This window comes from Notolepis coatsorum, assembly GCF_963971535.1.
Source record: "Notolepis coatsorum genome assembly, chromosome: 16".
NCBI lineage: Eukaryota > Metazoa > Chordata > Actinopteri > Aulopiformes > Paralepididae > Notolepis > Notolepis coatsorum.
This window is the reverse complement of record NC_140180.1, coordinates 62881642-62894861: the sequence shown is the minus strand read 5'-3', so window position 1 is coordinate 62894861 and position 13220 is coordinate 62881642. Positions and strand designations below refer to the sequence as shown.

Sequence of the window (13220 nt, the reverse complement as noted above, 5' to 3'; positions counted from 1 at the left end):
AATCATGTTAAACCCAGATTCGGCTCAAACAAGGGACTAAACACGTTTTGCAATTATGCCACATCAATGTGGAACGCCCTACCCAAAGCTGTAAAGGAATACGAATCCCTACCCACATTCAAAACCGCTCTTAAAGAGCACCTACGGGAGGCTGCAATTCGAAACTGGCCACCGTAAATGTCCAAACCCCCCCACCCCCTCCTAATAGACAGTCTCCTCCCCACCGTATGTATATATTCTCTCCCCACCGTATGTATATTTCTCTCCCACCCACCCACCCCCTCCTAATGTACAGTCTCCTCCCCACCGTATGTATATATTCTCTCCCCACCGTATGTATATTTCTCTCCCACCCACCCACCCCCTCCTAATGTACAGTCTCCTCGACATCATATGTATATACTCTCTATAAGGATCTATGGGTAACAGTACTGTATATTTGCATATCGTATATATGTCACAAATGTAACTACTATATACCTGTATGTCATGTATGTCCCTATGCCGTAAATGTCATGATGTCATGTATGTTGTGTATGTCATAAATGTCACTATGAATTGAAAATGGGGGACCCTGATATAAACAAGACAAACGTCTTTCTCTGGTCTGCATCCCCTTAACAATTGTGTGTATTGAGCCGTACTGTATTGTACCCATTCTGCAATCTGTTAAATAAAGTTTTCATTCATTCATTCATGACATATTAGCATGACATCTCATTTAGTAATGTCAATACTGAACAACTGTGCGATTGGCTCTACAGACATCTGTGGAATTAAATAATTATAATTATAATAAATACGACTGTCTCAATGTATTGGCGTACACCCGAGTTTGGAACGGCTTTCTCTGGGACAAGTCATTGGGGATTGCCGTCACTTCAGACATCTGCAGAGTTAAATAATTATAATGATAAAAAATATGACAATATTTGTATCATCTTAAGCCCTAACCATATTTTCAGAAAATTTGCCTAAAAATACATACCTAAGTAAATGGAAGATTGCTTCACTTCTACAAGGTCCATTTGCATGTTCTTGGTATCTAGGGTCATCTATGGATCTCAGGGAATGTATTCTCAGTGTCAGAAATATTGTGTATGTTACTAGGCTTGAGTAAATTGTAATGAACCAAAGGAGAATATAATTTAGTTTTCCATCTTTGACGGTGAATAACACCATGCTAAAATTGACCAGACATGAAAAATTACCTGGGCTCATTCAGCACCTTCTTGAGATCACATGTACAAAATATCTAAGCAAATGAATAAAGGGCAGATGATTAACAGGAGGTTTTAATAAGGCTTTATTTGTCATCAGATACACACACACATGCACTGAGTCGCTGATGAAATATTCTCTGCACTTCCCATCCCGTCCCCCTGCAGCATGCGCCGCGCCCGGGGACCAATCCAAGTGCTCCTCACCGTCTTCGTCAGGGATGCGACAGCGTTAGCGATCTGTTGTGCATGTTTTTCCATTGGGTTTATCTTATCGGGAGGGGAAACCCTTGTGAGCATGCAAACTCCACACGGAAAGGTCCAGGAGATACCCCACCTGTGTAACTGACAACACGGTAACCTGGTCGCCAAGCGGAAATCGAACCCAGGACCTTCTAGCTGTGAGGCGACAGTGTTAACCACTACACCACCGGGCCGCCTTCTTTTGTAGATACAGTACTGAATTCTGCCATCCGGACACATGCAATTTGAAATATGATTATAGAATATAGAATATCAGGCCTATAAATGACATGGCCAAGTCACACATCTATGGATCGGGCCAAACCCCCCCTTTTTAATGGCAGAGTTCAATCTGGATTTAGTATCACCAGGCTTGATGTGAATGAAATCTACTGTAAGTACAGTTACTTTTTTATAATGTAAATTTCTCTGCCATTTTTCATCAGATTGACACACCGTTTTTTGCTAGACGTTGCTAGAGTTTTATGGCAATAACGTTCAGTTTTGTGGGATATGATCCCGAAAAATAAGAGAGAGAAAAAAGTCACGCTAGAAGTCAGATGATTGACGGGGGCTGGTGTGAGCTGGGAAGTGTAGTTTAAACATATTTTTTAAAGCCCTGTGTCTCTTCTCTCTAAAGACTACACTCAAGTTAGGTTGGGCCATGCCCTTGCGTCAATAAGCGCCTTTTTACGACTCAATGAGCTGAGTTTTCTATAAACTCATATTTCACTAATAACACTTGTGATAAAATATGTGACCAGGTATAGACCTTGGGTCCTTTAGAGACATATTAAAAAAAATTACATGATATGAAAGTACAGATTCATACCTTCAAAATAAGCCATCACTTGAACATTTTGGGGGGATACTTTTCAAGCTATGTCCTATGAATCATGGTGATATGACAATACGTATTCAGAGATAAAGGGCCTTAGAGAGAGAAGGGGGCAATTAGCTTACAATGTAAGACAACTACAACTACCCAGAATTCATTGTAATCCATGTCACCCCTCCTCTCTAGAGCAATTAACCTTATGTAGTGGGAGGGGGGTATGTGGGTATACTTGTGTACACTTGTGGAGAAAAGGAACTAAAAATAATTTATGGCAATGAAAACCTGACTTGTGTACTGTAAAACCCAATAAGAATATTGTTTAAAGAAAAAACTTGATAAACAAGAGAACCGAGCATCTCATGAACTTATGTCGTGGACTTTATGGAAGAGTTGAGCTGTTGGTAATTGTTAGTTTTACCTAGGATAGCAAGCATCTCAAAATAGTCAAGATATTAATCAAGTTTCTGTTAATGCAGCTATCTCGTATAGTTTTTGATAGATTTCATCACGGTCCAATTTCGTGATACACGAAAGCGGTGAACAAACTTGTAATTTTCTTTATCACTTTGGCTGCATTTACAAGTGAATCGTACAATCTTGTCCATCTCTTTTTCATGGTTTGTGTCATCAACTCCAACAAAGCTCATTATTTCTTCGACTTCGTCTGCAAATCCGCTCTCAACGTTCTCAAGCGGTGCATCACTCTCCTCGCACACAGCCTCTGGCACAAGTTCACCTGTAGCGTAGCCCCTTTCGTGACTGTGATGCACGCCAACAAGGTTTGGCCGAGTGAATCCACAGTCCCTTGCTCCTCAATAGGAAACCACCCTATTTTAACTCTGAAGAACTGGTCCGACGCGAAACGTTCGTTATACAAGTATCGCAGAGAAATTTCAAAGGTACTCACAGTTGCACGAGGGTCTTGGACAGAGAGCGGCAATGGTTTGAAAGCTTGGCGTTGCTAATAAACATTTTAAATATGTTTTATAAACTGGTCAACACTGGTCAACACAGCTTTATTTCAGGCATCGGGCAGCTAAAGCCGTTTTGAGCAGTGTTGACCAGTTTATAAAAAATATTTAAAATGTTTATTAGCAACGCCAAGCTTTCAAACCATTGCCGTTCTCTGTCCAAGACCCTCGTGCAACTGTGAGTACCTTTGAAATGTCTCTGCAATACTTGTATAACGAACGTTTCGCGCCGGACCAGTTCTTCAGAGTTAAAATAAAATAGTGGTTTCCTATTGAGGAGCAAGTGACTGTGGATTCACTCTGCCCAAACCTTGTTGGCGTGCATCACACGAAAGGGGCTACCTGTAGTGTTGCTGTCAGTGAAAACTGTGGGCCAGCCAATAACAAAAAAGCCACCCCCCCCCCCTCAACTGTAGTCGATTAAATTAATTTATATGACATTAGGTAGCATTAAATCCAATCTAACAAAATTTGTTCGCTCATAAAATTCTTAACATGTTAAATGTGATTTAATTATAACAGACTGCTGTTTAATGTCGGCCGGGCGACAGAACGGGCCACCAGAATAGACTTGCGTAAATTATATAGAGAGAGGTGCTTGTCTCTGGTTTTATAATAAAACAAACGCTAATGCTGTGTTGTCCATAGCGTTGCCGGTTTAATGCTGTTTAATGTCGGGCGACAGAAAGGACCAACACAACAAGAGATGAAAAAATAAATAAATAACTTTATGATAAACAAGAGAACAGAGCATCTCATGAACTTATGTCGTGGACTTATAAATGCACTGTCAGCTGAACTTGCACCAATGCATAGGGAGATAGTCAGACATCACAGAATTATTTCATAATACAATGTTTCTGAATGGACGTTTGGATTAAACCAAGTTGTATGTAGTGATGAACGGTCTTTCCCTGCGGAACACAAGTTACTTAACGTTACACAGGTCGCGCTATGCGCATGCTTAGCTTGCTAACGTTAAGATAGAAGTGTAACTTAATGTTACACTATGCATGCTTTTTTCGAACGTTTTCGTTCTCTGCGCTATGATGAAAGCAGAGCTCTGTGTCTGCTTTAGCACCTCTCAAGTACCGTGTAATGAATGAGCTGTGAACAGGCGCTCGCACACACCAGACCACACCCTTCAGAGGCTCCGCTCCCTGCAAATTGTAGTCTTTTCCCAAGCTTCGGGAACACATACTGTCGGACAATCTAACAATAATTAACTCATTTACAAGTTGTATTAAGTTTTGCAAATAAGGGAACAGAGAAAGGACATTTCAAAGCAGTCAAAAATGCAATATTTGTATTTTGACCTATTTCTGAAATGCGAGAAATTTTCGCGATTTCTGAGGAATGTAAAAGGCCGTGACAAGTCGGCTTAGACCATGCCGAGTCACATCTACGCTCGGTTCGGTGTAGACAGTGTCGCCGCTAGCCCTCTGGCTAGTGACGTCACTGGCGCACCGGCTGTTGTGGAGGGGGGGGGGCAACCGCGGGGGGGCGGGGGCGCTCTCTCGTTGTCGGAACACAGTGTGAGAAGAGCATTTATGCAGGTGAACACCAGGAAGGCTGCAGGCCCAGATGGTATAACAGGACGCATACTTAAGTCCTGTGCAAACCAGCTTGCCCCGGTGTTCACCGCCATATTTAATCAATCCCTGGCGGAGTCAGTAGTCCCTGCCTGCTTCAAGATGTCTACCATCATCCCTGTACCGAAGAAACCCTCCCCAACATGTCCAAATGATTACAGACCGGTGGCACTCACCTCTGTGGTCATGAAATGTTTCGAGAGGCTGGTCAAGGACCACATTTGTGCCTCTCTCCCCAGCGATATGGACCCTATGCAATTTGCATACAGGACAAACAGGTCCACTGATGACGCTGTCTCCCAGGTACTGCACAGCACTCTCTCCCACCTTGACCGTCAGAAGGGGGGCTATGTGAGACTGTTGTTCATTGACTACAGCTCAGCGTTCAACACCATAGTCCCCACCAGACTGGTGGACAAGCTGATCGAGCTAGGCCTGAGCTCCGCCCTGAGCGCCTGGGTACTGGACTTTCTGAGTGAAAGACCCCAGGCGGTCAGGGTGGGGGGTCAGACCTCCAACACCATCACCCTGAGCATCGGGTCCCCCCAGGGCTGTGTTCTAAGCCCCCTGCTGTACTCACTCTACACACACGACTGTGTGGCCAAGTTCAGCTCCAACTCCATTGTGAAGTTCGCCGACGACACGGTGGTGGTGGGGCTGATCTCGGACAACGACGAGAAGGCCTACCGGGAGGAGGTTGAGGTACTGGAACGTTGGTGCCAGGACAACAGCCTGCTCCTGAACATTGGTAAAACCAAGGAGCTGATCGTGGATTATAGGAGAGGACAGCGGGAGACACACACACCACTGAGGATTAACGGGGCTACCGTGGACAGGGTGAGCAGCTTCAAGTACCTGGGGGTCCACATCTCAGAGGACCTGACATGGTCAACACACATAGGCACAGTAGTAAAGAAAGCGAAGCAGCGCCTCTACCACCTGAGACAGTTAAGGAAGTTCAGAGTATCGGGGAAGATACTTCAGTCCTTCTACTCAGGAGCTGTAGAGAGCATCTTGACCGGAAACATCACTGCCTGGTATGGGAACAGCACGGCACAGGACAAGAAGGCCCTACAGAGTGTGGTGCGCTCAGCCGAGCGTACCACGGGTATTGCGCTACCTCCCCTGCAGGCTCTATACAACAAGAGGTGCAAATCCAGAGCCTGCAGGATAATGAAAGACCCCCACCACCCCAATAACAGCCTGTTCCAGCTGCTGAGGTCAGGCAGACGCCTGCGAATTCTAGAGACTAAGACGGAGAGGCTTAGGCTAAGCTTCTTCCCCCAGGCCATCAGAGCCTTGAACAATGAACATCGAGAGACACAGAAACTGAACTATCCACACACAAGTACATACACGACACGCACGCTGAGCACGCTCACACACTAGCAGCCACTTTAACACTCATGCCGCACACACGCACACTTATGGCCAGAGGAAAGGCCACTTAAAATAGTATAACATCAGGAACAGTGTATTGCACTACTAAAGCTAACTAGCATGTCCTATATGCTCTGTAAATACTAATGTACAGATACCGAGATGGCACACCATGTACCTGTTTATTGCACTGTTTTATTGGATTCTATTAATATGTTGTACCACTGTATTTTATTGGATTCTATTATATGTTGTACCACTGTATTGCACATCGTCGCGGGCAAGACCAGCCGCATTTCATTGTATACCTGTATGCCGTGACAATTAAAACTCTTGAATCTTGAATATACACTTTGACTGCTGGTTTGACAGGGTTAGGGTCTTTACTCTTGGCTACATTTGAAAATATAAACGCAACATTAATTCATACATTCTGTAGAGATGGATTTATGGCGTGATATCAATCTTGTACCGGTACCGGACCGCTCTGGCTTAACATTTTCAGCGCCAGACCCGACATTTCTCGGGTTATCTCGCCAGTGGTTGAGCGCCAAAACGCGAGAAATCTCGGGTTTTCATCGTTTTTTCTTTTATTCGATTTTAATATTCTATACAGTCTCACAGACCTCGGTGTATCATTGGGACTCATTCTGAGACCTCGAGATTGCAATGCCGGCAGAATCCTGCTAGGTGGCAGTATCGCCTACCATTTGAAACCTTATTTCACACTGTGTGTTACATTTTATATGGTCCGGGCGGAGAATGGGACCCGGGAAAGTGAAATGCTTCATTCGAGCCACTTGGAACGTGTCCAGCACACTTGATGCATAGTTAGTCCCATTTCATGTCAGGGACCCGATGGACATCAATACTGGATATCGCGATCAGACAATTGGAATATTAATTTTGGAATACCTCCTAGCAAAGGTAAGGACTATATGACTTCAATCCTACTTTGATCCTACAATGATTTCACATCGATCGCAACGATCATATGTCACATACTCCAAAACGTATGCCATTGCTGACGATCAGAGCATCACAAAACGACCCCCCCTCTCCTTTGATGCCTTCATGATGAAACGTAATACCTATTATATACCTTTGTATCGTGTCCAGGCGCACATAACGCTCCATAACTCAGCTTCCAGGAATTAGCCCGGATCACTCTGAAACTATACAATATTCACCACGGGATAGCACGTGAACGTATACATGAAAAAATTTACTCTTTTTTACATGTTGGACGAGAGATAGTGACTGTCAAATGAGCCATAGCTATAATATAGAATATAGATATAGCTCTGCAAACATTGTGAAACACCATGAAAATGACCATATTTTTTAGCGTGGCCACAGGCAGCACAGATGGGGATTAAGCGTGGCGCTGAAAGTGTTAAGAGGTTAACCAGGGTAATCACATTAATATTTCCACCTCTTTTTCAAGTGGGCCCTGGCCAAGAAGGCATCATACAGAAAATGTTCACATATAGAACAACATTTAAGGAGAAATTGTGAGATAACGTCAGAAATGTATCCACTAGGTTAAGGTTTTAGTGCTAGGAAGCTTTGTGAATACAGGCTCGGGTATATTCCTGTAAAGGCTTTGAGTGTGATTTTCCCAACTCTCCTTAATAATTCATTTTATTATTTACAAACCTAGCCTCTATTGTAATATGCTAATTTGACAATAGTTGATCAACTACACAGAACACGAAAGTAAGCCTCCAGATCTTTAATGCAAAACATATTTCACAGAAGCAAACAGGATTCTCAATATTGTTCTTTACAGAGACATTAAGATATAAAACAAGTCATTATAATTATAAAATAAATGGTTTTGAATCATGAACATATATGGCTATGTTGTCTGCAATATGACTGACTGAGTGAGTAAAGGTGCATGCATGTATGTGTGTGTGTGTGTGTGTATGCATACATTTGCATTTGTGTGTATGTATGTTCCACAAATAATGCTATATTCTAACATCTATAATCAAAGAGACATGTGATGATGTCACTTCACATGGGAGAGCCGTCCCTTCCCTCAGCAGTTTCCATCTTTCACTATCAAAATGTCCACGTTTGTCTCCCTACAGAGAAATTACAAACAACAATTGAGACAATTGGGATTTGCCAACACTTTTGTATCTCTAACCAGTACCCAGGTATGTTGCTGAAACATACTTTACTGAAAGCAGAAAAGCAATATAAAGTTATAGCAGTGAATTAGCCATTAGAAGCCCTTATAATCAGATTAAAATGTTATGTTATGTATCTTCATGAAGCAGGTTATAATGTGGGTGTTGATATATGGACATGTTGAGCTGTTATGTTATCACGGTTATAATATTATGTGGGTATTGATTTATGGGCATGTTGAGCTATTATGTTATCACAGTTATAATGTTATAAAAAAGAAAGTGCAAGCAGAGCTATACTCACAGTCTGTGGACACACAGCGCACACTCGTTGGGGTAGGTCACTATGTCACTCCCACATACTGGGGAGTAATTAAGAGGACAGGGCTGGGTAACACTCATATCACTGCAGGAGGGCTACAAAAGAAAAAGCATGGTGATAAAAACACAATTAAAAAAATTATTGTTGTTGGATTATCCAATTACCAATTTGATGGATTCAATTTCAAATTTCTGAGTGCAAATAAAAATAAATGGGTTCCATATGACTTTTTAAGATTGTCAAGACTACAGTGCACCAAACTGTAAATATGTTTCCATTTGAACTTCATCACAGGAACAGGAAGTGAGGGAGGCGGGAGAATTAACGAGGGAGAAAAATTGCTGTAGCGCGAGCAGGGGGAGAAAGAGTAATGAGTGGAAGTCTTAAAAACACAATTAGAAACTTCAAATTCAAAGAAAAATAAGGAGAAAAAGTGGATAAAAAAACATAAAAATCACAATTCGGGGTGGGATCCACTAAGAAGGGATTGCGCGGTGCTAATTGCATTGGTCCTTAACTGCTCCGTCTTTGCGAGCTATCCACTAAGGACATTGCGCGGATGAGATACCAGCGCAGACCTGCCCATTATGTGTGCAGTTTGCTCCTGATCTGCTCCAGCGCAGTTGGCTCACGGAGCAGTCTGCACCTGACAGCGCTGTTGGCAGATATCAGGAAGGGGAAGAATAAACCAGAAATGAGGCATAGACATAACAGTATTTTTCACCATTAGTATTCTGTTCATTTCGTATTTTTTATTTTTATTTTTTTATCATTTCGTATTTTATTTCGTTTACTTCGTAATGTATAGAGCTTCCTTAACACTTTGGACACCATACCCGATGATAGTCGGGTTAACTCGCCGAACGTTCAGCGCCAGACCCGAGTATAGTCGGGTTTTCATCGTTATTTATTTTATTTGATATTTCCATTCATTACAGGCACACGGACATCTGGGTTAACATGGGGAATCATTTTGAGAATGCCAATGTGCAATACCGGCCCCATCCACCCAGGTGGCAGTATCGAGCACCCTTTGAAACATGATATCTTGGCCTGTGGGTCGATCAGAGGTCTCCGGTCGGATTTCTGTTGGTCGGGCAAGGGGACCGGTTGTCCCAATCGTATTGAGAAGCGTGAATTGCTCCCTGTCCATGATGTGTGGCGGATTATGTTGGCGACACGATGGACACCAATACTGGGACTCACGATCAGATAATTGGAATATTCTTTTTGGGGTACATCCTTGAAGGTAAGGCCTATATGGTATCAATCCTGCTGTGATCCAACCATGATTTCACTTCGATCACAATATATGTGTGTAACGTTACTCCACAACGTGTGCCGTTGGTGACGATCAAAGCATAAAAAAATGACCCCCTTTCATGCATTCATGATGAAACATAATACCGATAATATAGATGTGATTTCAAAATAGTAGCATGTACAGGCGAGAAATGACAACGTTTTTAGTGAATTGCACGTATTGCTGCATAGCGTCGTTTTCTGGGATTAGACAGGATTATTCTAAAACTATAGTCATTCACCACGGTATAAAACGGGAATGTATGGATGAAAAAATTATTTCTTTTTCTCACATTGAACGATAGATAGGTGATGTCAAATGGGCCATATATATACAGTATTGTATCCATAGCTATAATATAGAATGCAAACACTGCCACGTATTCCTATACTTTAGAGCGTTGCGCTTTTAACAACACATCACGCATATCGTTTCTGGTGTCCAAAGTGTTAATTTGTATTTTCATGACACATTGCATCCTTTGCTGTCTATTTATCTATACTCCCATCAATCGACAATCATGACGTTGCATTACTGCTGATCAACACGCCTATCAGGTTAACTGGTGAAAAAAAGTTTACGTGGTAACGTTAGCAGGCTATAATCTCCAGACACGTTTTGGCCATTCGAGACCGTTTTCAAATGTCCAATCTAACGAATTGTGTTTGCTCATAAAATGCTTAAAATGTTAAATGTGATTATAATAGACGACTGTTAATCTATAGCGACGTGCACGGGCTGACTGCCTGCAGACCGGCTGTCAGAATATTAATTTGGGATAAATAATAATGGGTGTCTTTATTTATTTCGTTGTATTGTGCTTGTGCATGATGACATACATAATCAAATGTCCAATCTAATTGTTATATTCATGCAAATATCTGAAGCATTTTTAGTAAGGTGACTAACCTCTCAAGCACTCATTGCTTTGTTCACTCATACTAATTTGTCATGTTATTCAATGCAGTGTCCTGAAATAACTTCATATATCAGTAGTGCCGAATTTCTCAATTCTCCACTTGAAATAATTAATCAAAATGTCCAATCTAACAAATTTTGTTTGCTCATAATAGCCTACTGCTGAATAACATGGACAAATAAATTATAAATTATAAAAACTTTGGAGCACACCTGTCCATAGTGCAGAATCTTTATACCGAATTTAAATTTGCGCTGGGCTTTGTGGATTGGGAGCGGCTTTGGACGAAGCTCATTTGCATAGAAAGGGGACATGGTCCGCCCATATTACCTCATTTAAATACGCGCTAATTTCACCGGACGCAATGCTGATGGAACGCAGTTACCATCTCATTTCACCCGTTGCGCGTCCTCTGTGGATAGCTGAGTTTCAGAGCTATTTGCATCGGCTTTGCGTTGGAAAAAGCCACGCAAACCCTTTGTGGATCCCGCCCTCAATGTTTATAGAGTAATAGAGCTATTTTCATTGTGGACTGTCAACTGTTGTCAATCTACACACTTGGATGTGTGTGAATGGGGACTAATTACTGCTGCACTGTGAAACTATAGTTGGTCGTTAGTTAGCTAAATGAGGCTAGCTAAGCTGCAGCCAGTGAGGAATGACATTGCCAACTAGCCTGCCAGAGAGGAGTGGAGACCATGGACGGGAGGAGTCGCTCAGGACAGTGTACAGTATCATCGGAAGATGTGCTATTAGCTGTCGAGCTACAAGTGACTCTGAGACGCCTTGACAGCTGTGATTGATCTACAGACTGGTAGACCTCGTTTCCCTATTTCCCAAGGATTACCATTATTCGTCGTCAATGAGCTCCAACGAAATGCGCAACGATTAGTTGCAAGCTTGCATTAGTAAAGACAAACAAAAAAAACTGGGTCTTTTGTTTTGTTTTGATATCATTTAATATTGAATCCAGAGTGAAGTTTTTTTTTCTTTTTTTTTTTAGTTCAATACAAAATCCAAACTGAGTTACTGTGTGTGTGACATTATTTCCTTTCAGCTATACTGTATAATTGAATAGGATAATTCCCATAGCCTCTCATTGATTAATAGAGAGTGAGATTCAATAATCTTCTTTGACACATTTTAATTTACAATGGGATGTCTCTTTCACCCTTTTACAAAGTATTGGAGATTAAATGGATTTAATACTTTTGAGTACATAATGTTCTAAGTGTTTTCAATATTGATGGTTACACTAGTTATGTGTTTTGTCTCTTACCCTCCTGTAGAGCCTGGATTTGTCCTCTGCATCTGCAAGATTGACATTTCAGTTATAAAGGCACGATAGACTGACAGTTCAGTTATAATGGCACACTAGATTGACAGTTTAGTTATATAGGCACAATAGACTGACAGTATAGTTATAAAGTTACAATAGAGTGACAGTTAAGTTATAAAGGCACAATAGATTGACAGTTCAGTTAGAAAGGCACAATAGATTGAGTTCAGTTATAAAGTTGCAATAGATTGACAGTTGAGTTTAAAGGCACAATAGATTGAGTTCAGTTAGAAAGGCACAATCGCCACACACTACATTCAGCTCATAGTGTTCTTTCTACAGCCTGACTAAAGTAGAATAAAAGTACAATAGACCATATGCAGTAATTGATACTGTGCAAATGTCCACATGAAAGGTAGTGGGAGCTTACCTGCAGAGAAGAAAACTGCCAGACACATTAGTAAAATAGTCTTCCCAATCATACTAAAGAGAGGTTTGTGAAGAACGCTGTATTAATAACAGAACAGAATGGTGATTTCTCCTTGTCTTTGACGTGTCTCACTCAAGGTCCTCTGGCAGTTGTGATGCTGGTCACTAGTGTGGCTTTGTCATATAGAGGAGGACTTGAAATAATGTGACCCTGCTATGAGTGAAGCTGATGTTTGGATGGCTGTGTGCCTGACCAAATAGTTTTGGCCGAGCCCCCCTATTGTTTAAGCCTTTTATTAGGGGATAAACATTCCTTTTGCCCAAATATTGCTGACAATGATGAAAACACAGGGGAGGGGTGTGGCGCTGCATGGGTGATGACTGAAAAACATACTGTACATATGGACACAAGAACAAGCGAGAGTGTCTGTTCTGAATACATTACATTACATTACACTACATTACAGTCCAGTTTAGTTTGGTCCTAAAGTTAAAAGTCTATTGTGGTCATGTTTTCACCTCAAACTGATATATCCCAAAAAACAACAGTTGTTGTTGGTTGTTGACTGTGTTCTGTCTAACT

The 13220-nt window shown here is 41.7% G+C and overlaps 1 protein-coding gene across 1 annotated transcript; it reads right to left on the bottom strand.

Moving 5' to 3' along the window:
• Positions 1-8291: 8291 nt before the first annotated feature.
• Positions 8292-12690, bottom strand: LOC311242623 (putative pancreatic secretory proteinase inhibitor; the record flags this gene model as incomplete). Its single annotated transcript, XM_084331616.1, has 4 exons — positions 8292-8337; positions 8690-8802; positions 12209-12240; positions 12639-12690. The coding sequence occupies 4 exons, from the start codon at positions 12688-12690 to the stop codon at positions 8292-8294; spliced, it is 243 nt and encodes an 80-aa protein (XP_084187742.1).
• Between the last annotated feature and the right edge of the window lie 530 nt (positions 12691-13220).